General features: G+C 48.1%; 2 protein-coding genes across 4 annotated transcripts in view; one reads left to right on the forward strand and one right to left on the reverse strand.

The window, feature by feature from the left end:
* STX6 (syntaxin 6) overlaps nucleotides 1-18541 on the forward strand; it is a 30328-nt gene extending 11787 nt beyond the window's left edge. Inside the window, exons 3-8 of the mRNA XM_081026515.1 lie at nucleotides 845-939; nucleotides 3536-3598; nucleotides 4073-4198; nucleotides 5367-5473; nucleotides 9319-9413; nucleotides 13359-18541. Coding sequence (XP_080882641.1) covers nucleotides 845-939; nucleotides 3536-3598; nucleotides 4073-4198; nucleotides 5367-5473; nucleotides 9319-9413; nucleotides 13359-13435 — 563 coding nt within the window. The 3' untranslated portion in view covers nucleotides 13436-18541. The remainder of the gene's footprint in view (nucleotides 1-844; nucleotides 940-3535; nucleotides 3599-4072; nucleotides 4199-5366; nucleotides 5474-9318; nucleotides 9414-13358) is intronic.
* Nucleotides 18542-25306: 6765 nt separating this feature from the next.
* Nucleotides 25307-26654, reverse strand: part of KIAA1614 — a 30957-nt gene continuing 29609 nt past the window's right edge. For all 3 annotated transcript variants that reach the window (XR_013991783.1, XM_081026704.1, XM_081026703.1), the window contains one exon: nucleotides 25307-26553. Coding sequence is in view for 2 of the 3 variants with exons in the window: in XM_081026704.1 (XP_080882830.1) it covers nucleotides 26360-26553 (194 nt within the window). In the remaining variant the exon portion in view is untranslated. The remainder of the gene's footprint in view (nucleotides 26554-26654) is intronic.

A 26654-nucleotide genomic window follows, 5' to 3' on the forward strand; every position in this document is an offset into this window, starting at 1 on the left:
TTTTTAAAAAAAGCACAGTTCCAGGGAGTTACGTCTTCCCTTGAGATAGGAGGGAAGAGAAAAAGATTGAGGGAAATAAAGAAATTGTGAGAGAAAAAGGACAGAAGTTTTAATAGATACTCAGAGATGCTATTTAGTAAATAGTTATTGATTGTACCATGTGCTGGACATTTTGTTTGCTACTGAAGCTGGAATGATAAGCAAAACGGTGTACCAGCCCTCATGGATTTACTGTGGAGGGTAAAGAAGGCCTGGGGGCAGGGGAACCGACATTAATTCCATCACAGCACAAATACATACTGCACACTAGGAGAGGAAAGTCAGCCTTGTGGGCGCCTGACATGGGGCTGCAGGACTACCCTGAGGGTGAGATCAGGAAGCTTCCCTGGGAAGCCTGCATCTCTCTAGATTAAGAAGCAGGGCGAGCTTCTTGACATAAGTGGGATGGTTTGGGATGGCAAATGAAAAAGGCTTGCGAAAGGTGTCATGGAAAAGGTGATCTGGAGTAAAAAAAACAATAGCTACGAAGTGCTAACGGGCATCTGAAAGAGCCCAGCCCCTGGCTCTCGGTCAGCCCGCCCCGGGCCTGTAGTGACCCCGTCAGGGCTGGGGCTCTTAGCCTGGCACGTCCTCTCTGCCGTGGGGGCAAGGACCTGCCTATGGCTGTGGGCAGAGAAAGTCTCAGTCAAGTCTGAGTCACCTTGACTGGTTAGTGTCAAGGTGACCGTGGGACAGATACGTTGGGCCAGACTTTGTTTGCCTGTGAGAGAGTCCATGGTTTAACATGATGTCATTTATTAGGCTTTTGATGATGACATGGCTTTACCTTGACTTTTTGACCCACGCATAGTTGAAGCCAATCCTAGAAAATTCAATCTCGACGCCACCGAACTGAGTATAAGAAAAGCCTTCATCACAAGTACTCGACAAGTTGTCAGGGTAAGAAATATGATGCTATTGTGTTATTTGTATAAGAAATAGCAAGCTTCTCAGAACTCTTTCCCTTAATTTTAAACTAACAGGTCAACTCTGGAACCACTTTTTCGTATGAATTAAATGTCAGTTTCCCACGTAGAATTTCTCTAGGTGAAAAAAACACACCTGTCTTCAGTGTTGTGGGACTTATTTCTTAGAGCAAAAATGAGGGCGAAGACTGCTGGCTTTGGGAAGTTACTTCAGTGGTGTCCTGTTTGTCTATACCTCTCGTTCCTCCAAATCAGTTGTCATTTTTCTTCTTTAGTTCTTAGTATACTATGTTTCTGGGCAAAAGGAAGAATTACTATTGTAGAAACCATTTGGTTTCTTGATGGATTTGTAATCACTTTGCCTTGTGAAGGGTGAGTCTTACTGGGTTTGGATGGCGGCCTCTTTCACCATCTGAATTCTAGAACTCTTGCAGCCCATGTTATTGACATTTCCATATACAACGGCTTGACAGCCTTTCGGGAGGTATCCAGAGCAAGCAAGCAAGACGCTATCAGAGTGTAAAAAAACCAATCGAAGTGAAGAAATAGTTAATCTCAAATTATTCAGATAATGACCTATTGTTTAAAAACCTCAGTGAAAATATCATTTAAGTAAAATCTTGTATTATTAAGGTATTGTTTGTATTTTGAAACTATATGGCTAAGCCGTTTGAGTAGCATAACTAGATGTAAAACAACCAGCTGTCTTTAGCATATGTACTAGAAAGCAGCTTCCTTGAATAAAAAAACTTGGGATCATATCAGTGCTGACATATGGCTTTTAAGAGGCATCTTAGGCAGGAACCTTGGCATATGTTTGCCAAAGATTTTATATCATGTGATTTCCTTTGGACAACATTTCAAGTGGTGGATTATCACTGAACTTGAAATATTCTTGTTCTTTGTTTTATTCATTAGGTGCCTTTCCATATACATATATCTAAATCGTTTATAAATAAACCCACATTTTAATGGGTACAGTAACCTTTATGGACCTCAGGTGCCCCCATCTATATAATGAGACTTGGATTAGACACTCCTAATTTCTAGCCAGTTCAGAAAGCTATCCTGACAAGGAAGCCCCATTGCTATGTGACATCTTTTTTGGAAAGGTAAATCATTCCCCAGTTATTTATTTTACAAATGAAGTTTGCTTTTTTATTTTTTGTAATAGATTTTCCTGAAGGACACTTCTGCAGATGTTGGTATTGAAATGGTGCCTTGCCGTGAAGCATATCTTCTTGACCTTTGTCATTAGAGTTGCTTTAATGGAAATTCAGAGGTCAATACGTTGAAAGTTAAGTTAGTTAGTATAACTGGAAGTAGACTCCAAAGTTTGTTTTCTAGTATCTGTAAAGTTTTTTTAAAGTGCAGTCTTTGAAAGAAGTATTCTAAATCAAATCCACACGTCTTTGAAGTCCGTCTAGAATTGAGATCTAAATCATACTATATGGTCCAACTGAATCCCTTAGGGTTTTTATTCATTCTTGTTTTAATCTATGACCCCTTTTTGAGAGGCTTCGTATTTGCCAGTGGAGGGTGGACAGTATCCCACGGAGCTTTTGCTGACCTGACTATAATGAAGTCCAGCTGAAGGCCTGTGGAGGAGAAGGATGGAATGGGCTCTTTGAAAGTAGAAGCAAAGTGGTTCTTATTCAGACTTCCCACCACAGCAGTTACGAAAGCTGGGGCCCTGTCTGATCTACCATTCGCTTGTCCTGCACAGGTCTTAGAAGACGTTTCTGAAAGCCTAATACCTCAACATTTGCATGTATAAAATAGTCTACTTGCCAAGAGAAAATTATAAAGTATTTTGGCAGCCTTTAAGAAAAATTGTGTTACAGTAATCATGTACTCAGCTCAAATCATTTTGTGGTTAAAGATGGTAGGCAAAGAGGCTTATATGTAATAAAGTGGCTTCACAGTAAGGAATGGGTCCATTCATTTTTCTTTCCATGCAAAATTATTTCTGATGTCACCCTGGAAATTCACTCTGATGTTAGAAATAACCTATAATGAATCCAACTCAAAAAGAAGTGACCTATTATATCATTATTCGAAAGTCTTCTCTGGTATTTAATGGTAATTATTGTAAAGTGCCTGGTTTCTTACATGTATCACATAAGACAATGCTAGCGCGTGAGCAGTCTACCTGAGAATTACCATTTTATGACAATGTAACCTTGAGAAAGTGTCTTAGCCTTTCTAGATCTCAGTCTCTTTGACTGTAAAATAGAGATAACACCAGCTTTACAGTCCTCGTGAAAATTCAGAGATAATGTGCGTAAGCATGTAACAGTGTTTCTGGCTTATGGTAGGTTCCCAGAAAATGCTAGTTCCCTTCCTTCTTGCTCCTATTTCAATTTAGTATCCAGGTTACCTGTTTTTAAGGGGATGGTGTTCTCATTATTTCCTTTATTTTCGAGAATGAGAAAAGCCAAACAATGCTGTCTTTTTGCTAAAAAAATTAATAACTTACGCATATTTTGCTTGTGTGCCAAATATTAACCATGATTTTTTTTCATCTAAGGATATTCATTTCTTTTCTGGTCTTCTACTTATCTCATTAGGACATGAAGGATCAGATGTCATCTTCATCTGTGCAGGCATTAGCTGAAAGAAAAAACAGACAGGTGCGTAAACATCTGAACATACGGTATCCATCAAAGAAAATACACGGTTAGATATTTGGAATTTTAAAATGCTGACATCTGTGTGTCATGTGATTGTGCAGAAGCCCTGTGTATGCCGAGCCTGGAAGGAGGCTGGCAGGTTTGGGGAAAGTCCAGTCACCTCTCTGCTGACTGCCCCAGCACCACAGTCACAAGATGGGCATTTGTTGATTTCAAGTTGACATTTATTTGCATTTTAATGGGACAAATCCCATTTGTCAGTCCTTTTGGGAGAGCTTGGGGACAGCGTGCCCCTCCTGGCATTCCTTAAACTATAGCACGTAGGCACCTCCACTACTACATAAAAGGCAGCCCCGGGGGACAGAGATGATAAGCAGTATGAGAACTCTATATATTGCCGTCATGGGGTACTTGTTCAGAGGTGGAAACCGTCGGTTCCTCCTGACCTGGCTGCCCCCTGCCCTGCTCTTACAGGCGCTGCTGGGAGACAGTGGTGGCCAGAACTGGAGCGCTGGACCACCAGATAAATACGGGCGTCTGGACCGCGAGCTCCAGTTAGCCAACTCCCATTTCATCGAGGAGCAGCAGGCACAGCAGCAGGTACAGAAAGTGGGTCGTCTGCTAGCCAGGGGACTTTGAGTGACGCCAGGCAGGCTGGACCAGAGCTTGCCCTGCGGCTGCTCACAGCTGCATGTGGAGTGACTGCATACAGAAAGGGTTCCTAAAACCTCCTCCAGAGCATGGCTGTTTCCGGAGAACCAAGCTTGATTAGGTCTCTCAGGAAAAGCAGACCAGACCTCCCAAACTGATAGACAAGGTCACTGGTTTAAAAACAAACAAACAGAATCATCTTCCCCAGCCTCCACTCATATACTCAGTGTTTTTGTTCATTTCAACACAGGTGAGCTTGCAGAAAAATGGAGTTCTGGTTTCTTCATTGAAAATTATTGTTGGTTCCATTACATATAAGAATAATTGCTTTGGTGGAGGTGAAGGGGTAGAAGGAAAGTGAGGCTGATTCTGTTGTTGCTTTTGATGTATAGTTGTATTAATAAAAGGAGGCTAATAATATGTTTGGGGATTTGAGGATTATCTATCCATTGCAACTATTGGTTCTTAAATATTGTGTTTTATGTATGTATTTTATATAGTTTATATGTTCTTTTTCCATTCGTATGTCTGCTTAACCAGTTGTCTGCTTAAATTGCTATTAACCAAGCAAACTTCTTTATGAAAAGTGAGGGGGCAGATTCATCAGTCAGTATGTCCTTGGGGTAACTTACTGCCACGGGGCCTCCTCCAGTTTGTCCTTGAGGAGGAAGCAAAGGACTCTGTGCATGGTTTTCCCATGTCCAGAGATTTACCAGACTCTCTTGTATTTAAGTCTGTTGTGGGTTGAGACCTTGACCCTGGCGCTGGGACTCCTCTTCCCAAGTGTCCCCATGTCTCAGTGGTCACCGTACAGGTGCTTTGGGCCTTTGTCTGTTCCCTTGTTGGACTTCAGCCAACCAGAGTAAATCTCTCGTGGTGGTTTTAAGCCTCACTGGCTGTTCACAAGTGGGATCAGCGGGAGATATCAGTAGCTTGACAATTCAGCCTTTCGAGCAGCGCGTTCTGGGAGGTAGCGGTCTGGTCCTTTGATTTCTGGGCTTTGCTTCTGAATGCGAACTGTCCCAAGTTGGCAAAGAAGCCAGCAGCTGCTAGTGTGCTGGGCTCGGAACCAGGTAAGAGGGGTTTTAATGGCTTGTCCCCCCTTCTCTGGCATCAGCTGATCGTGGCACAGCAGGATGAGCAGTTGGAGCTGGTGTCTGGCAGCATTGGGGTGCTGAAGAGCATGTCCCAGCGCATCGGCGGGGAGCTGGAGGAACAGGCCGTGTGAGTGCCAGCCGCCCCTGTCGCGGCCATGACATTGAGGGGAGGAGCCTAAAAAGCCCGATGGTTATGTGACTAGTAAACCCAAAAGCTATTTAATTTGTAGCTGCATTTTTATTCTGTTTTACAGACTAGTCTCTCCAAAAGAAGCAGATTATCAGGTAAACTATTCAACAGGGTTTAGGCAGAGTTATGATTATGATTTTTTTTCCAATACCTGCAAAAACAGATACAACTTCCTCTGAGCAGAGACTTGAAGTGTTGTTGTGAATGGAGATGTGAGACAGATACGGCTGTGTCACCTCTGTGGGGAGTCGTGTCCCGAAGAGGGTATGACGTGAGCTAATTCAGCTTTCTCATCCCATGACTCCAACAGAGCACCAAACAAAGCTTTTTGCTTTGCATCGTAAATTTCACCTTCCTGAGAAAACCTTATAAACTTAACTCCAATTAATAAAAAAATCTTCCCCTTCAAAAATCAAAAGTAAAACACACAAGGAAACATAACTAGGTTAACTTGTTTTTCCTTAAGCATTCTGAACTATGACACCAAAATCAGCATTTTTAAAAGCTACCACATAATACCTTTACCATTTTACAACATTTTTTTCTGAAAAAAAGTAAGGTAGTCCCACTAGGATATATTAGAAAGCTGCCCATCTCAGTTCTGTGTTCAGTATCATACATTCATTTATTATAAATTCAAACTGGGCATCTGTTCTGGGAGGCCCTGGGTATCGACAGAGGAGCAAACAGAATAGACAGTGTCTCTGCCACAGAGATCACCATTTACTGGGTAGAATAGACGTGATATGAATGAATGCAAGTCACTAAACGGCGACAGAGAAGTGGGAGGACTGCTGTGATTGGGGAAGTGCGTGGTGCCTCGAGAGCCCTACCTTAGCCGAAGCTGCAGACCCACCTTCATCCAAGGTCCCTGAGAACCGGAAGGATGTGTTGGAAGGTAGCCAGGTGTGGTGAGAGTGGGGGTGGAAGAGGAATGTGAAGGGTGAGGGTCTACCTGGAGGAGAAAGGAGCATCCGTGAAGACTTGGAGATGAGAAGGTGCATAGAACCAAAGGGTTAGTGTCTAGAGCCTGGGGCCTGGGAGAGGCATTGCAGAGGTCAAACGGAGGCAGAGAACAGCTCGGGCAGGACTCAGAAGCCATGTGAAGGAGTTTGGACTTTTCACTCTAAGGGTGGTGGGAAGCCAGGGAAGGCTTGTTAGCAGTAATGCCATGGTCAGGCCTACAGTTTTGGAAGGTCCCTTGATCTGAGGTTTAGATGATGAGCCCACTGGAGCCAGACTGGAAGTAGGGACACCTTGGTAGGATGCTGGAAGAGCAGGAATCTGGGCGTGCCATTTAATTTCTGTCTAATAAAATGTATTCCAGTTTGGGGATGGGAAAGGACTAATTGCCTGAGCTCCCAGGTAGATGAGAGAGAGAGAGTATGGCAGACTTGCAGGGAAAGATGGTGAATTGAACACACTGTGATCTCTACTCCCGCTCTAAAGCCCGCTGGAACAGTAGCAAAGGGATTTTGCTATGGCTTTAACGTATGGACACTGAGCATAGGCTAAGAAACAATAACCAGAGTAACACTTTAGATCCTGGAAAGTAGAAAGCTGAATGGTTACGAACTCAGCAGACCAGAGAAAGCAGACTGCTCAGGCAACAGAGGGGAGAGCCAAGGAGCCATGTGACTCACGCTGCATAAACCCCAGCTGGGAAGTGAGCCACTTCCTCACTCATGACATTGAACCCTGAAAGTTGATGTCATCAAACTGTGATACAATTGTATTGGAAGGAAGGGGGAAGAGAAGTGGGGAGGACGCAGAGATGGGGGTGCAGTGGGAGGAGAGCTAAGCCCTAGCCTTTCACGGTGGGGAGTCAGCGGCACCAGGATACAGAGATGTCAGCGGTTACTTCAAAAAATAGAGAAAAATAGAGAAAAGCACCAAGAGGCTAGTGTGAGGGGTTGAAAGCGTTTGTCGGAGAGAACGGTAAACATCTGTGGTTTTTAATAAAAAGCCTCGTAGGACTATTTGTATATGTGTCTCTGATAAAAATAACAAGTACATTAAAAGGAAGGAACGTGGGTCTTGGACTGAGACCTATGCTGTCCAGTGCAGGAGCCACCAGCCACATGTGTCACTGAGTATGTGAAGCGTAGCCAGTCTGAAGTGAGATGTGCCCCGAGTGTAAAATACACACTAGATTTTGAAAAAAATGTAAAATAGCTTATTAGTGATTTCTTACAGTAATTACATGTTGAAATGATACTGGTTTGGATATATTAGGCTAACTAAAACAGATTAAATGTATGCCTTTTTTTTTTTTTTAACCTGGCTACTAGACAGTATTAAATGGCATGTGTGACTCGCCTTCTATTAGGTTGCTGCAAAGTAATTGTGGTTTCAAAGGTTAAAAATAATTGCAAAAACCGCCATTACTTTTGCACCAACCTAATACTTCTTTTGGACAGCGCTGAGTTCGGTAGATCTGGGCTAGAAACTTGAGTAGTGGGTGCCCTTGGCCTAGAGGTTGGGCGACCTGCCTGTTTTGGCTTCAGGAGGAAAAGTCCTGCCCAGCGCACCAAGGTAGCTCTGGTTTTCAGGCTGTGGTCCTGCCTGGACAGGTTTGCTGCTGCAGGGCCAAGATGCCGGCGAGCGGGGTGTACGATGAGCTAAAAGTGTTCGAGTGTGAAAATCCAGGTGAGGGACAAAGACTTGTTTATTCAGCTGTCAACATGGGGTTTATTTACTAATTGACGTAATAAAGACCTGGTTGCCCCAAATCCTGGCAGGGCTGTCAGGTGCCTCGTGTGGGCCCAGACCTAGACATGCAGTTTCTAGCTGCCACTGATGTGGTCAGAGTAATAAAGCCTTTTTAATAAGACTTCTGGTACAGATCGGTAGGTTACGTTCTAGCCTCAGGATAACCATGTTACTCCAAGGTTGACACGTCTGGAATGTTTAGTGACTCGTGAAATAAACACTATTGGAATAAGAGGCTTTTGGTGTTTTCTTTCCTATTTGCACCTTGGACAGCAAATGTTGTGAGCCTCGTGGGGCCAGTTCCCTCAGAGGGAGAAATACCGGCTTCTCTGTGGGTGTAGACAGGGGCACACAGCGGCAGGGATGCCTCTGGCTTTATGATAAAGCGCAGAGTGCTTTAAAGGAGATTACTCCTCGATTAAAGTGGGCTCTTCACCCATAGTGCTCTCAAGTGCTTTGTCTGTTACCTGGTGCTTAGAAGACCTGGCAGGGAAGCTGGGTTCACAGGTGAGGAAACACTGCCAGCAGTTGTTGGGTGCTTTGTCCACAGTGGCCAGGTCAGCAAGTGACGAGCCCTGGTTGTGACTTCACGTAGGCTTCCTTCTGCTCCACTGCACTGACACCGAATTTGTGTGGTCTACAGTCAGGTCCACACTGCCTTGTCTGCAATTCTGAAATCTAGAAAAATAAATTTTAAAAAAAAATTAACTTTGCAGCAAGCTCATGTTACAGTAAAACCTGACCTGAATAGAGTGCGACTATGACTGCTCGTGGTTGTTTCTCTGCAGAAATAGTAACATGTTTGATTATGGAGCTGCCCCGAGGCCTTGCTAAGGCTGTTGGCTAACATACAGCATATAAAACTTAGTACTTTTTAAAATTCCAGTAATCCTGAAATCAAAAGCATATCTGTCCCAAGGATTCCAGATGATAAATTGGGTGTTTGGACCCCAGTGTTGCCTCTCTCATTTGCTAAAACCGAGGCTTAGGTCCTGATTGAATTCCATGACCACGACGTTGCCAAGGCTTGGAGTTGACCAGCGACCTTCTCCATCTGCTTCTCTTTCTAGAATGTTGGATGATTTCTCTCATGAGTTAGAGAGCACTCAGTCTCGGCTGGACAACGTAATGAAGAAACTTGCAAAAGCATCTCACATGACCAGTGGTATGTATGGTTTCAAGCATAAGAATTCTTCATTCTGGAAACAGTCTCGGGGGGTTCTCTCACGAGTGTGTCCATTCAGATCCCTTTCCTGCGGCACATTTTTCTACGTGTGGACTGCACACGGCTGGTGGTGGTGAGTGGCTTTTCTTTGCAGTTACAAATCTTTTTTTATTTGTTTTTCCTATTTCCTCACCCAAATAGGGAACTTATTTTAAAATGAAAGCAAGAAGCCAGTTACTGTTTCTCCTGGACTGACTTCATTGGAAGAAAAACCACTACCATTTCAGATGAAGTGCCCTTTCAGATCAAATTTAAATTGTTTACATTTAAATCCATAGTGAATAGTCCAGCAAATTTGCACCAGGATGGGGATGAAGAGGTAACATTTTCCACATTAGTTGCTACGTAGGAAGATGGGTTCCAGTGACAGTTTTTCAATTACTAAAACCCACTTCCCCTAGTACAAGAGAAATAATAGTATATTTTAAATCAAAGAAAATCTGGTACCTCTTTTTGTTTCTTTACTTGGCGGGGGTGGCTTGGTGAAGGGAGAAACTGAGATACTCCTTGAGGTAAATTAAGTGTTCATGAACCAGAGCACCCCCTTCCCCATGAAAACGTCCCGTTTCTTGACACCTCATTTTTCTGTTGGTTTCCCCCTGTCAGGTACATGTTATAGAGTGTAACAGTTTAGCCTTTTGAGGCAAGATTTAAATACTTGTGCACATTTGCTTTTCAGGAGTTTAATAGTCAAGCTGCATTAGCCGCTCTCTGGGGCTCAGTTTTTTTTATGTATAAATAGGTTGATGCCTGCCTCTGGAGATCATTGTGAGGACTAAATGAAATAATAATAATTAATGCCCAACTGTTTAACAGTGTCTCCCATGTATTAGTACTTAGTATATGTTGTTTTAAAAAAAACAAAAACAAATGCAAGACTGGCAGAAGATGGCCCCAAGGGGCAAAGGACCCGTTATACCCCAAACAAAGGAAAGCTCATAGCTGGACTTTCTTCCTTGCTCTCCAGGGACAAATATCTCTGCTTCTAGCAGGCCCGTCATCGCCTGAGGCAGGCACCAGCTTAGTTCATCTTTGACACGTTGAGAGACAGGTTTGCACAGTCGCCTTTCTGATTCCCTCTGTTCTCTCCTTTTCCACCCCTCACCCCTCTGCTTGAAAAAAAAAAAGAAAGAAAGCAAAGGAGAAGAAAGCTTTAATGAAGTATTATATAAGCAGTTTAAACACCAGGCCTCTCACTAGTGTATGTGTTAGTCGCAAAGTCAAGTAGCTACTTCAGCACCAGTTTTGTTTGCGGAAGACCAAACGAACAAAGATGCACTGTGTCTACTCCTCAGCGTTCCGGGTATGAATAATTTAGAAAAGAACTTGCATTGTGATAAGCCGTCCAGTGTATATAAATAGCACTGAAACTTGCTTATGCTTTATTCTACTTTTTCCCGAAAGAAAGGTTTGGGGAGCAAAGTAAGAACTTTGGTTATATTTGTCTAGGAAAGAGAGCCAGGAAACAAGAGCATTTAGGCTGAAAGGACGTTCAGTTTGGACAGCGTGCCTGTGGTTTTCATTTTCATCTTTGCTTGCTCCTGAGAGAAAGATCGCTAAGCGCCTCCTGCTTGGGAGTGTCTGCTTCAGTTTGACGACAAAGGCGATTTGTATTTGTCTCCGTTCTCCGTAACTGGGGAAAGTTCACTGCTTTTTAATCAAGCCTGCACGTATAGAAAGGACATCGAGACACACACTGACGTTCGATGAGGTAGTACCTGTGAACACACACGCATGCTGCCCCCTTCTTGAGAGACAGGACTTCTGCTTTCCCATGGCTGGCTGCTCCGTGGGCAGACATCAGCCAAGATGCCACACTGACTTCTTGAATGACCCACAAAAGACACACATCTCGTCCTCCTCCTACCCAGAGAAAGTATATTCTTTTGAGTAGACACCAAGGTTGTCTTTCCCTTGCTTTCCAAAATTCTATTGTTAGTCTTTTCACCTTAGGGGAGAAAACTATTTGGGGAGGGGAAAAAGAACTACCCCTGGAGTTGTCTCTGTTCCCCTCTGTTCTTTGAGGCAGGTCTTGATCTTGCAGAAAGCTGGGTGAGACTTTTCACTTGAGGTCACAAAAGCCCTTATGGTTAGTCCCGCCCCTTCTGGGGAGAAGTCAGCTCAGGTAACAGCTCCCTGGGGTTATTACCTAGTTCATGCTTCAGGGAAGCAAGGTAACCACTTCAAAGGAAAAGAGCTTTAAAAGAGCATTCCTGGATTGTGCTAGCTTGTGTGATGGATGTTTTCCTTGATGAAAACCCCTATTTAATTCAATCGCAGAAGAGAAAGTGATTGAGGGGATTTAGTGGAGGCTGATGGAAAACCAAAAAGTGGAAAGCTGGTTCAATATTGGAAATCTGGGTTTGAAAATGGCAGGCAGCCTGGGGTGTGTGTGTGGGGTGGTAAGTGCAGAAATTACGTGTGAGATAGGAGATAGGGTAGTTAGGAAGCAATTACCTTGATTGTTTTGTCCTGGAAGAATAATTTCAATGAGAGTGATTTTAAATTATTGTAAACATTTTAAAATAGATGAAAGAATGTTGGATACTAGGGTTTTCTTGACCATGGAAGTGATAGTTAACCAGATTAAAAATAGAATCTGGCATAGGCCAACTCTGGAATACTTTGGAATAGTCCTATTTAAGAAAAGGAAGGGATAGAGCTGGGGTGACCCTACTCGCGGTTAGCAAGTGTGTTTCTAGCATGCCAGAGGCAGAGCCAAGTGGTCACCACCAAGGAGGTATTTGCTTCACTTATATCATTTAGTGGACGTTCTATTGGCTGCTTTTAAGAGTTTGCTCTCCAGGACATTTAAATAATTTAAGTTCATGTTCTGTAGACTTAGCATTGCCTTGTGGAAAGTTTTACAATCTATTTTCCTAGATTCAGACCCTTTCATAATGTGATTCTCAATAGCTATCATGTGCTAAAATCTGCAGGCTTTCAAATAAACTTCTGATGACTCGGTCTACCTTTACAGTTCTATTTAAATGGAACTCTTATTTGTAGAATTTCATAGGCTAGTGAAATTCTTTTCTTTCAGTCTGACCCTCTGTGGGAACGGCAGGACTTTTCAATGGCAAGACCACTTGTTCTTTCTCCATCTGTTCGCATTAAGGAACCATCCTGACGGTGTACCCCACGTGTGCCCCACGAGTGTGTTGTTGAGTTCTCACAGCAGCCCTGGGAGGCAGCCATTGTAGAGGTCGGAGGGCCACCACAGTCAGGATTGTGGGCTGGAGCTGGGATCCCCCTGGGGCCTATGTGATCATGGCCTTGCTCTCAGCCATTTTGCTAGACTAGCCACCGTTTCTGTTTCAGAAAAGACAGTTCACTTTCATTTACAGAAAAGCTGTATACATTACTTCAACACGCTTCTGGTTGAGTAATCTTACTTTCTTGACGAGGTGTGGTGTAAAATGAATCACTGGGGCTTGCGTTCTCAGCTTGTTGTTTCCAGAAGTGACTAGCAGGAACTTGCATCTCCTTTCCATCCTTCCATAGTGAACAGAATAGGATTATTGTCAAATTAAATGATTTGACGTTGGAGGGAACTTAAAGCAGGTGGGCTTTGATCTGGAACGCCAGTGTCAACATCTTTCCCAGGGACACAGTAAGTACCCGCTGAAAGCTGAGAGCCACGGGTTTTACAGACGTGAGACAGGAAGCACGTCCTTACCACGAGGCAGCTTCCAGGGGAGCGGCAGGTGCAGTGCAGGCCAGGAGCAAAGCGACATTGAGAGTACCAGGTGCCTGGACAGGTGCAAGGGCCTCTCTGCCCCTGTCAGCTGCACACTCTGTCCCTTTTCTGCTTCAGTTTCCTGTGACTGTATCTTGGGGAAGGTCGACTCCCGAGAGAGCTAATCCTCGTGTCCCTCCTTGCAGATCGGCGCCAGTGGTGTGCCATAGCCGTCCTCTTTGCGGTCCTGCTGCTCGTGCTGGTCCTCTTCTTAGTACTGTGACGGCAGGGCCACACGTACACGCTGCCTCCTGCACACAGACCTGGGGAGAAGGAGAAGCAGCAAGCCGTGCCGGCTCCTCGCCTCCGTCTCCTGAAAACACAGCCTGCGCTGACTTTTCTCTCTGACCCCACAATAGAGGCAGCCCCTCCATTCCAGCGCTGGAGGGGCCCGTGGGAAGAGGAAGTGACGACCGCACACTCCTGGCACCGCCTGTCCTGTTCTGAGGACAATTTGCCACTGCTCTGCCTCCCTGGACCTCTCTCCCTGGGGAGGGCCTCTGAGGAATCCAGAAAAATCCGCAGACTCGGCTGGCGTTCGCTGTTGCTCGTTCTGTCCCATCCTCCGCAGCTCAGAACCCCCTGCTCTGACTGCAGCTGCTGTCCCGTCCTGAGGAGCCCTGTTGGGACTGGGCGCCCGGGTCTGCTCCATTGCCCCTTGTGGGAGCGCTCCTTATCCCCCAAGAGCTGGTCATTATGGGGGTAAGGCCCAGAAGCAGTCTGTGACAGAAAATGCAGTGGTTCGTTTTTCAGGGCTAAGTACAGGGATACAATTGCTTTTCCAGGCACATTTTTGTTTGTGGTAAGAATAACTCATGGAAAATAATGAAAAGCAGTGGGATTTGGGGGTGCTAACAGTGCATGTCTTGAGTTGGAAGGAGGAAGGGCAGCAGGACCCTACATGCGCACAGCCGAGCACGGGGCGGACAAGGTCTTGCTGAATTCCTGTGGTTGCCCTACGGCCTCCTCCCCAGGGGTGCACCTTGTATTTTTATATATATGGCTGCTGAGCGGCACACTTGAGTGGGGTAAGATCCTGTGGCCCTCCGTCTTGGTGGGATGGGGTGGGGAGGGGTTAGTACATTTACTACATTTAGTCAGAAACTGTCGTGACAAAAAGGCTAGTTGTGGACCAGGCTTTTCTTACCCTGAGACATGGCAAGAAGAGGGAGGTGAACTTGTTTTGTTTCCCTAAGATGACAACTTGATTTTTATCATCCATTCAAATAACTGAGCCAGTCCAAATTTAAATAACAGATGCTTCAAATTGAGTTCTAGTTGCTGAGACACTAAAGTTCAAGCTCCTGGTGACTTTGCAAATGCCTCCAACGTGCCCATGTGTATAGGATGTTTTTATAACCTCCCTGATGAATAACCTACTGTTGAAGTAGCCGCTGAACCCAGAGCCAGAGGTGGCAGCCAGGCTGCTGTCTCCTCACCCATCTCCTTTGCACGTGGAACGCACAGCGACATCTGGACAGACTTGTAGCTTTGCCTTCTCATTTCCTCATCTTTTGGGGTCCATTCTTTAGCACACTAAATTTTTCAAAGTTTTTTTTTTTCTTGTTTTGTGTATATTCCTTGGTTTTTGTTTTGTTTTGGGGCTTTTTCCCTCCTTTTTCTTTTTTTTTTGTGTTTTGCAATTTGCAATGATGTACTTGCCCAGGTAACTTTTGAATTGCACTTTTTAATAAATGTGTATAACAATTTTTTAAAGAAGGGTATTTTCTCATATTTAGGATCATGGTAGGTAAGGAAATCTGCCTGTTGATGAAAGCTAAAAGTAGATTTATAAAACTGAAAGGGTGGTTGACACCCACGTTTACACTCTATTTGCGATATAAATAAGTTATTTCTTTTCAAATTAGCAAAAAAAAAATGATTATTAACAAAGGGCTTCAGATGTATAGGGTACTAGATCATTTGTTTTACAAAGTTTTGAGACTTATTCAAATAAGTCTTCTATAAACTTAGAACAGAGACGGTCCTTAGATTTGCATTAAAATATACAAGTCTGTGTTTAAACTAAATGTGGACCTTTTCTCAGTACTGTCATCCATGCTCTCCGTGTGATGCGAGGCAGCCGGTGTCAGAATTACATGATGGCCTTACGTAAAAGCCGTGCTGTTGTCCCAGTATTCCTAGATTTACTAAGCCTTGCAGAACTGTCGTGTGTGTCAGGAGGGCGGTCTGTTGGGAACCCACCCGATCACTGATGAGTAAGATACATTCTTGACTTCAGCGACCAGGTTTTGTGACCGTTAGGCTTAATTACTCAATATTTGGATATATTTAGAATCGGCACACTGACCTCACTGACTTCAGGTATTAGCTAAAGAGTGGTTGTTGTGAGCCAGATTCACGGGCTCAAGCGCAATAGGGAAATATTTAGAAAGAGAACTGTTACTGAAAACACAAATGCTGCGTGCTTCCTCCCTGTAGGGCCACTGCTCTCTCCAGGCCTCGATGGAGCTGTTCTTTGATAGCCGGCCACTCAGTGTATCTTCAGAGCCGGCTCTACCCCGAGCATCACTTCTGGCCCCACTGGCTTGATCCTGGGGTCTGAGCCTGTTGTACCCACACTGGGTGGTCACAGAGAAGAAGCCAGGGGCTTAGGTTTATTTCTAAAGGCAGTATTTCCTCCTCAGTGATCCTAATGTTACCAGGCTTTGGAGGGCACCCGCGTGGTCCTTTGGCTGCCTGTCACAGGTGGCGGAGGAGCAGGCACAGGTGACACACCCACGCTGCTTAGAAGCACACAGAGTTGGGCTCCTTTTCTCCTTCAGTCGTCCACACCTCATCCCATATTCATCATTTCTAAAGAACTGGCAGAATGTGATGGGTAACGGAGCAAGAGCTCCATTTGTGTTTATTGGAAGAACATTTTTACTGATCAACTGATTTGGGGCAGAATGGGGAATGAACCAGAGAGAGTTTGCCAGAGTAGGAGTCCAACTGGAAAGCTAAAATACCTTAGTTTTCAGTCCTAATTATTGAATCGCCTTTGTGTGGACTGGACAATCACTGGTGCTCCGTGTGTGTCACTGTGATGTGTCACATGAGGATCGGCATGCCAGAACCGAGGGGGGGGAGACTTGGTCACTTGCCCATGATTCTCTGCTTTCAGCCAGAGTTAAACAGACTGATGGGTCTGGGAGCCAACAACTTGGCAACTTCCTTTCCTTCTCACCTCGTGCGATTAAGGGCTGTGAAGAGAAATCCAGTCTAACTCCAACAGAAATCTGTCTCTGTTAAGTGCTGTACCTTCTGGAAGTGGAGGTGGCGGAGCCAAGATTTTTCTCTTGGTAATTTCCCCGTCTGTAAAGTGAGACCGTTACCTTTCTAGAGAATTTCATAGCATTGCAAGATTTCAAAACTCAGTGATAAATATGCATTGTTTTTCAACTCTGGACTCTGAACTGTTTGGCTTTAACCTTGTACCGTGGGACGAATCTTTAAAGACAAACTTGGGACTGTCTGGAGAGCTAATGTCTGGAATGCACTACCTTTCATTCTCCCTCTTTGTCTTCCTCTCGCTGGCATTTTTTTCCCTCCTGGATATTTCAAGAACATTAGTATTATTATTATTCTTAAAGTGTTCTTTGTCCATCGAGAGCAGAGAGAAGGATTCACAGACTGACAGCCCCATAGCCGGTCTGTGACCCCCTGACACTAAAGCTCTGAAAGTTAGTGGCATCTTGGTCATGTTGCTGTGGTCTCCACGTATTTGGGAGTTCTTTGTTATAGCCTCTTTACAATAGAGCTATGTGGGGAGGTGAGGAAGAAAGAAAAGGAACTTGTTTCCCTCTGACATAAGCTAACGAGTTGGTGCTGGTTTCCTTCTGATGGGACATTGGCGCTTCTTCGAGGCTGTGCCGATGGGAGCTGTGCTTAGATCGCCCCACGACCCGCCCTACTGCTGGGCTTCACGGGAACCTTTCCCGGACCAGGTTTGCCTACTGCAGCCAGATCCTTGTGAGAAAGTGTACTTTGCCATTTCTTTTTTTAAGGTTATGAGTTTGCAAACCCAGAAGCCACTTGATGATTCAGAGGGTGTTAGAAATAAGACCACCCAGTTTTATTGTTCGCTGACCAAAGCCTCTCGGGCCCTGTTTCTTGGCCCTGGCAGCAGCCCGTGCTCCACTCCAGCCAAGCTTTCTGTCAGCCCTGGGGTAGGGCCAAGTTCAAGGTGGTTCTTGCCTGCTCTGCAGAAAGTCGGTTTTATCTGAGACCCACTACTGAATGGCAGTTGCTACCCTGTAATTAAGGTTTGTTCAGGGAGACGCAGACGTCCTAATCCTCAGAACAAGTATTTGTGCCCTGTCGCCTGTGCAGGGTGAGGAAGAGGCCGGCTAGGTGTCCCACTAAGTTATTGGAACTGCTTGTAAGCGCCGTGTGATTACATCCTAACTAACCCAGGCTAGGAGAATGCCCAGGGTTAAGGGGTGGCCTGGAAACCAGGAAAAGGCCAAGGAAAGCAAGCTGTAAGTGATTATAGTTTCAGTTTTTGTAAGTGGAAATATGCTTTCCCTGGCTTATTTGTAATTAGAAATTGGTGTAATTTAAAAATAGAATATGTAATACATGGTAGTACTCAGCAGGACTAAACTGTCAGATTTTTCTTCCAAGGATAAATAACCTGATAGTGTTTTATTTTTAAATAACTAGAAGGTACAAACTAAAGAAGTGCGATCTAGGATTAGAACTGAAAATGCCTGGGTGATTGCCCGATGGTGCTTCCTGTCCCCTGCTGCCCTCCGACCCCCCACCCCAGGAAAGCACCAGAGCTCTGGTGCCAGAAGTTTACAGCCCTCGCTACAGGTAGATAGGTCTTGCTGCTCCATATGGTGGGTCACCAAATGTGCTGTGGGACCAGCGGTGGCAGCATTTCCTGGGAACTTGCTAGAAATGCAGATTCTCAGGCCCCACCCTGACTCTGCATCACAGACATGGGGTGGGGCCAGCGGGCTGTGTTTACCACACCCTCGAGGGGATTCCTTCACCCACTTTAGGTTGAGAATCACTGCTGCTGCATTGTGGAACTTAGGCTACAGTAAACCATCCCTGCAACTTAACAGCTTCCACAGCTTTGATTGTAATCCTGACATGAAACAAAATTTGATGACACCATACACTTGAAAACTTTTTAAAAATACTTGTGTAAAAAAAACCAAAAACAAACAAAAAAAATAACCCCTTAACTAGCCATCCTTAAAAGTGGTATTTTTACACCCTGAAGTCTATCGGTAATGTTTCTTACTTCTGCTCTTGAACTCATGTTACAACTGTATGAATAATACTGTTCAGTATTAAAGAGAAATGGAGCGACTATGAGCTTTGTTCTGGGTTGTTTTTTTTTTTTTTTTTTTTTTTTAAGTCTGTTTGGTTGGGTTTTGTTTTTAGTTCTTTCCACACCTAAACACGGCTCCCTTCCTTCCTTCCTTCTGCCCCCACTCATAAACATGGACATGTGCACATGCCTGGGGTAGGAAAAATTTGTGGCTGCAGGAAGATCCAAATGCTAAATTGTGCTTTCTCTGGCTGAGCTAGTCGTATGGATTCTTAAATCTCCAAATAACCGTACTATGTATTCAGAATATTGTACAGCATGGAGTTTCAGTTGGGATTGGGAATCTGGGGAGCAGAGAGACTAGAACACAAAAGGAACTGAGTCCTTCATGAGCCCCCTCACTGAAGTGTTGACAAGAATACTGGCCATCTGAATTGGCAGTTGAAAGAGCAGGAGATCCCTAAGTGCAGGGACCTCCACTAATCCATATGTCACCATCACCCTCACTTACTGAGTTCCTTCTATGATGTACCAAGCACTGTAATTAGCACTCTGTAGTAACATATAATACTTAAATTGACTGTATGAAACTAGGAAGTTTCCTCATATAATAATAAATCTGCAGATGAGGAAATGGACAAGTAATTTCTCAGGGTCACACAGCTGACGAGAGGCAGAGCCACTTCCTTTGCTCCCGGTGCCTGGCACAGAAATTGGCACCTCTGTGCTTCACAAATCCTCAGCTTCGTTTCCCCCTAATGTCACAATAGGCAGCTAGGACGGGATGGGACACACAGCCCCTCCTACCAAGGTGCTGACACCTAGCACTTTGGTGGTGGCTCCTGTTTGGTGCAGGTACAGGCAGAGAGGCAGAGCCTGGGCACAAAGTTCCCACCAATACACCTCTCAGAGGGGGAGTGACGGGTTCCAGAAGACACCTTGGGCTTGGACTTCCATCCCCACACCCCTCTGTGCACACGCTTAAATGCTTTCTAATTTTGTTCACAAAAGCTCACGTTAAGATTGGCTGGCCTTTGAGAAGGGGCCATAACTCTTCCAGGGGCAAATTTCTCAAGTTTCGTTTCTCATTACAAAATAGCAATACTTCTGGCTAACGTTTGCTCTGATGTGCCAGGCTGGTCTTTGACCAGGCATTAGGGACCTAATAGGGAGCAAAACACTATATGTTTCATTCTCACCACCCCAGGAGGGAAATACTGTTGAGGCCCATTATATACCTAAAAACTGAGGCATGGAGCAATTAAGAAATTTGCCCAAGGATACGACTCCTAAAAGGTAGTCAGAATTGGAACCCAGGTCTGATTGGACCGTTTGCAGCGTCTCTTCAAAGAAAGAAGGTGCCATTTAGATTTAGTGGTGGCAAGCAGATGTTTCACTAAGTCATCTTCTAACCAGAGAAATGGTAGCATAAAGCTGAAGAGAGGAAGAAGGATCCAAAGAGCTGTGGTAACAAGTTCACAGTGGACTGACTATGCATTGAACTAGCAGGGCCAAAGATGGACACCAGTTGTCTTGGATTTGACATCTCAAACCTTATAGGACCACTGGAGTTCAAGAAATCTTCCAGGATCTCAGACAGGTCAGCTCTGCTGATAAGGTGTTTTGGAGCTTTTATTTGGCTGGAAATGTGCAAAAAGTAAGCGAGCCAAACTCCTTGTTATCTAAACTCAGGAAAGCCTGGAGACTGTGTCTGAGGAGCCCAGGATGAGAACCAAAGCTGTGGCATGTGGACGCTGCTGTAGCCCCCATGCCGGCCAGCATTCCTTGTTTCTGAGATAACAGAACTGCATGGAGGCTGGTGAGCCTGCGGATGGCTCTTCTGGGTAGATTTTCTCCTCACCAGGTGGAATGTGGTCTCCCGCCTGGGGCTCCCATTGTAGCCCTTGGCACACTAGTTTGTCACTTTCCGCAGCTATAGCTGTCTCCACCTGGGGACATGGGCTTCCCAAGGGTAGGGCAGGCCTCTTCCCAGTGCCCAGCACCCTGCCAGACCCCTAAGGGCAGCTGCACACTGAGTTGGGGCCAGAGCCCAGACTGCAGAAGGACAAGACAAAGGCAGGCCCAGCAGGCAGCCCGACATGCACAGGAGTGCCCCGGATGCGCTCCAGGCCTGGCAGGGCAGCTGTTAAGGGCCGGCTCCATGGGCGGCAGATATCAGAACTAATCCTAGCAGCCCCCTCCTCGGGGTCCGGCACTCCGGCCTGGTCAAACTCAGCCTGGGAGAGCTGGGCACAGCTTCTTGCCAAGGAAGGCTGCTGCCATTTAAGCAGGTGCTCTGGCTCTGTAGAAAAGGGGAACTTCATAGAGGATGGGAGAGGACGGGGGTACCGTTTGACAGCAGGGCCTTTTGAATAGCTCCAGAATCCAACTGGGGATTTGGGGTGAGAAATGGGTTGGGAAGATGGACCAGGAAGTCCAGTTGTTGCACGTTTGGTGTAGGATAAACAGCAGTTCTGTGAAAAGAGCCACAACAAAGAGCCCTTGGCATCCGATTCTATGGGAGCTGAGAGGAGGGGCCCAAGTCAGCATGCAGATGTCATGGAGTGCTTCTCGGGGCAGGTACTGCAAATATTTTTGAAGGCTGCCAGGGGGTCCATAGGTGGACTGGGGAAGGGTGTGCCAGCAAAGGCACACACATAAGCTAAGCAAATGGTTGGGTGAAGGAATATATGGAGTTGGGTCATGCATGGATCAGGAAACCAACAACGCAGCTCCTGCCAATAAATACCCACCTGGGAATCCTGCTGCCTGGAGGCCAGTATGGAGGACCGGGAAGGCCAGGCACATGGCAGTCCACTTCTGGCATGCGGGCTTCCTTTGGCGACAGGGATGTAGGATCAAGGGTGCCTCTTCCCCAGAAGCAGGCACACAGACCAGCCACCAGGCCGGGAAGGTTTCAGTGGCCTCTGGAGGCAGCGCCGGCCCCTGCGCAGGTCTGACGGTGGATGCAGCGAGGGTGGGGCGAGGACCGGTCTGCCTTCTCCCCCGGCCCTTCCCTCCCTTGGTCCTGAGGGTGAGTTCTTTGCAGCCTGCAGAGCAGGGCCATTCACAACTCTTTAAATTACACATCTGGACACACATCTGAAAGGAGCTTTCCGCAAACAAAACCTACCCGTGGCTTGTGGGAGGCACTGATTTTTTTAAATGCTTGTTTCGACTCACAAGATAGCGTTTGTGACCCACGAGCCTCCAGTTCAGAAACATCGTCTAGAAAGTGATCCGTCGGCCCTTCTCCCCTCCCCCGGCGGGCAGGTGGGGGCGCCACCCCCATTTCCCCGAAGGACCGCCGGCCCTAGTGGAGGTGCCGCGGAGCCTCGGCAGTGCTTCCGGGCCCTGCGGTCTCCGTGCCGGGGAGGAGGTGCCCGAGGGCCCCCAGAGGCCAGGCCCGCAGGGTCCCAGGAGCGCAGGTGGACGCAGGTTGAGTAGTAAAGACCTGGGTTCAAATCCGGCCTCTGCTGCTTATTTGCGGTGTGACTCTGAATAAGTCATTTAACTTCTGGGTCTCAGGCTCCTAGTTTGTCACCCGAACATAAGTGGTCCCTCCCTCGCCGAGTTGCCCTAAGGCTTCAGGATTGCGTCCTTAATGTCCCCAACAGGCTCTGGGACATTTGCGGAGCAGCGAGAAGAGGGGTGGAGACTGCGCAGCGGCCGGACGGCCCTGAATTCGCAGGCCCACCTTCATTTCCCAAGTTCGAGCTGCTCCTGCGGTCCCTCCATCCTGCTTCAGGTGGCGGCACGGAGCGCACCGGGCTCCCACCCCTGTGCCCCCGACACGACGCGCTCTTCCCCTGACACCCCTGTCGCCAACTCGGGCTCCACCGGGGACAGCGCTCAGCGCGCCGCCGCCACCATCAGCTTTGAAAAGACCACGGTGTCGCCACCGTTAGTGCCCAGTCTGTTCCCTCCGCCTTACGCCCGCCTGCTCGCCCTGCCTCCCTCAAGGACAAAGCCAGGTGTCGCCGTCCCGGCCTCCGGCGCCCAGCAAGGTGTCCTGTGGGGAAGGGGGGCGCTGCGTGTGACCTCCCGGTCACCCAGCCCGGCTCTATCCCAGCCCGTGCCCCGCTGCGCGCCCCGGGGCCCATCTGCGCCCCCACGCGGCGGCCAGACACCGGGCGCGAGGGCGGGTGGGTGCGGGCGGCTGCCCGCCCACAGTCGCCCCTGGCCGTGGCCTGCGACAGACCTCGGTCCCCCTCCGCCCTACCCAGGGGACGCTCTCGCCTCGCAGAGGCCCGTCCGCCAGCGAGGGGTCCCCGAAAACGAGTCAAAACAGGCGTGCCGGGGGTGTCCTCCTCCAGGACCCCGGGAGGCGCGCTTCTGAGGCGCCGTCACCATTTGCCCCCACGCGTCACCCTACAGACACCGACTCGTCTGCGGCCCACATCGGCGCCCTTTCTGTCCCGCGAAGGCCGCGTTTAGGTTCCGCGTGTGAAGTGAGGCGCGGACACGCAGAGTCCTCGGGCCCTGCCGTGGGGTTGGGGGTCGTTCGCGGGCAGGAAACGCCGCACCCGTGCACAGGCTGCTCGTCCTCCCCCTTCCCCACCCCCATCCCGCCAGTTCCCACTCATCTTAGTAAACCCGCGTGGGCGCACGTCCTTCGAAGCCTCCCTCCCTCAGCTGAGGCCTGACCACGCCCAGGCTCCACCCCCACGCGCGCCAGGTGCCGGCTTCCCGCGCTGCACACGCCCGGCCGCGCGGTGACGGTGACGGTGACGGCTGAGCGGCGCCCCTAGGCCGCGGCCGGGCACACGGCCCGGCTCCCGGTTCTGGGACCCGCCATCGCCGACGGCCCCGTGCTGCCGCCGGCGGACCCGCTCAGCAGCCCCCCGGAAGCCGAGACCGACGGTCACGGGGACCCGCAGAGGAACCACGGCCGCATCCCTGTAGCCCAGGAAGCGCCTCTGCTGCCTCCTGGAAACCAGAGCAAGGCGGGTCGGCGTCACACAGTAGGGCCGGAGTGCCCCCGGGTCGCCCTTCCACCGCCCGCTCGCTTCACCCTTTACCCCCTTCCCATGCCCGCCTCACCCCTGCACGCCCTCCTAGCAACACTTTCCCGGCACCGCGTGGGGGGCTGTGGTAGGAAGAGCGGCCCGACTCGCACAGCCCAGGTCTGAATGCCCTGTTACTACTGGTGCCCTCCTTGCTTCTCCGTTCCTTCAAATACAGTCCACAGGCTACACCCGGCAGGACGGCTTTAAGGACTGAGATGCGTCAAGGGCCTGGCCCCCTGCGCCCGGGAGCGCGGTACTCCTTCCAGACCCTCCCCTGTCCTGTCCCTGTCCCAGCGCCCCCATTTCTTCCCAGCCGGGGCTGGAAAGGCACATAGCCCTCCTAATACAGAGTAAATACGGTGCCTTTAGCCCCCGAAAGCTTTTTCAACATGAAATTTATCTCAAGCTTCACGACTTCTGTCAACAAAAGTTTGCTGCCACCAGTCTGGTATCAGAAAAAAGAAAAAGAAGAAACTATAAACCAACAGCTTGCAAAGCAGGGTGACAACCTCTGAGAGACACCAAAAGTACACTAAGATAAAGCTGAGGCCACCTTTTATAGGAAAAGTCTCCTCCCCAGTCTCTGATTGGTCCTTTTCTATGCAAATAAGGAATCCAAGTTTGTACAGTCTGATTGGTCCAAATAGCACTGTCCGGATTGGTCAGAATTGCATGTTCTGATTGGTCGTTATGGAGCTGCTCTGATTGGCCAGTGAACATGCAAATAAGAATATAGCTGTGCAGTTCCCATTGGACGGAGTAGGTCTCAGTCCATTGGTTGAAATATAATTCCAGGAACTCCTTTATGAGGTTTGGCTCAGACTGCAGGAACTCAGTGCAGGAGGTCTGGCACCTGAGTCTGTGCCTCTTCTCTGATCTGCATTGTCTGAGAGGCCTCTATAAACAATGGCTGTTAGGCTCTGGTTATCAATTTGGAACCTGTTAACCACAAGGAGTCCTTTTTGGAAGGTATACTTCTTGGGTCAACACCACAAGGCCAGGAATCGGGGTACTGGAGCCACCAAGGGTTCCCCACGCCTGTTGTTCCAATATGGGGCCATTTATATGATTTGGTCTGTGAGGTACCCAGGTACCCTCTTCACATCCCGAAGGCCCAAATACTTGTTCCTGTGGCCTCTCTGCTCTCTTGCTAGAACCTCCGCATTCCTCCTTTATGCTCCAGCCCAGGTCAGCCCAGCTTCCCCATCCTGCTGTGCTGGGGGGGTCTGGGGGCCCCGCCCTCCTCCCTAGCCTGCGGGGGCAGTAAAGAGGGGTTTTAACTAGCTCCTGAGGATAAGACCCTAGGATGGGAGAACACTCACTCACACACACTCCACAAGATTGCTGGCCCTTCCCATCACCTTTCCCTTAGGCCACATGCCTCCTTCAGTCACTTTCTCCCTGAAAGCTGCAGCAACACTCATTTTAACCCAACTCTGAAGGGTGTATGTGTGTAACCACAATCTGTACCCAGCCAAATTCTAAAACAGCCCTGAACCGCCCACTTCACCCCACTAGTTGCACCTATTCAAGTCCCCGTAGCTCCATTCTGTCTCCTGCTGATAAATGCACTTTGCTCAGGCTCCTCTCCCAGCCCAAGGACTGTCTCTGGAGGCTTCTGCATCTACCCTAGCTGTCACCCCAACCCTGGGTGCCTCCTCAGCCTTCTCCTCTGGGATGCCCAACACAGCCCATGCTGAACTTTCGTCTGCCTTCCTCTTCCCCCACTCCAGGCCCCTGCCCATGATTAGTGAAGGTCAAGTGAGCGTTCAGCCCAGAATGTAACAACTCAGGATGGAAGAAGTTTCAGCTTTGCTTTTTAATAATTTAAGATTGACACACAGCCGTCCACTCACAGAAAGTCCTAACCCTTTGGGCAGTATTCAAGCCTAGAGAGAGGAAGTGGCCAGGTGGGACAACCCATCGCCCTGGCCTGTGCCATGCCATTGCCCTGCTGGCCGGCCACCCACAGCTGCTGTCAGGGAGTCTGCGCAGAGAGCTTGTGGCTGGGCACAGCCTGGCATGAGCTACAGCCCAGTGTCCAAGCTCGACAGAGGAGGCAGAGAGGCCTTCGTGGCCAGGCTCTGGTAGCTTCAGCCTCGCTCTGGGTAGAGAACGAGGGCAGGGTGCTGGGGACGAGGCTGTCTGGTCAGTCTCACTGGCCACGGCAGCACTTCCCTGAAATTGGTCTCTGTTTCACTTTTTTCTTCAACCTTATATATCACAAAAGCTCTTAATATTTTGGCTACCAGAATATTATCTCAGATGTTCTCACAACAGACCACATGTCCTAACTTTTGGTTTGGAATGGGTGGTCAGTGGCTGTAAGGCTGTTACTCCAGGACACTTTGCCCATTTCTAGAAAAAGAGCAAAGATGTCAAATGGGACTTGGGAGAAATGAGACTGAAAAAGTCAGGCTCCGGGTCAGTACGGCCCAGCATTTCTTTGGTTCTGGAGTGTGGGAAGCTGCTGGAGCCCTTGACCAGGAGTGGGATGGGACTTGGGGGAGAGGCAACCGAAGCTCAGGGACCAACAGAAGGATCTACTGAATCTTTCCTCCCCCTGCCAGCAAAGGTGCAGGAAGCTGCGGACACCACCTCAGGCATGGACACCCACATTTCTTTCCCTGGTTCTGCATAAATTAACATCCTTACACGAAATACGCAAACAGGCTCCTTCCCTCTCTTTAGGGTGGTCAATCACAAAACCCCAGCCACCATCCAGGGTGTTCACATCGTGCCGCCACCCTGCTCTTCCAGCAGCTTTGGGCAGTGCTTTCCCAGTCACACTCCCTGGGGTGGCTCGTGGCTTCTGAGGGGTGACAGTGACGGCCAAAGCCCCTCTGGGTCACCGTGGGACAGGCCTCTGCCTCAGCACACGGAGTGACAGGCTCTCCGCGTGGGCCAGGAGCTCCTGCACATGAGCCAAGCCCAGCCCTGCAACCTTGGCTCCATTCACCTCAAGGATCTCGTCCCCCACCCCCAGCAGCCCCGAGTACAGCTTGGCCGTGCTCGTGTCGGCCATCTCCTGCACGTAGAGCCCTGCAAAGGAGAACAGGATAATTTAACACATGAAGTAAAGACATGCATGTCTGGCATGCTGACCAGGTGGGTGCTGTTTTTGGGGGGGAAAGGGGGCAGGT

Source organism: Rhinolophus hipposideros (genome assembly GCF_964194185.1).
Source record: "Rhinolophus hipposideros genome assembly, chromosome: 19".
Taxonomy (NCBI): domain Eukaryota; kingdom Metazoa; phylum Chordata; class Mammalia; order Chiroptera; family Rhinolophidae; genus Rhinolophus; species Rhinolophus hipposideros.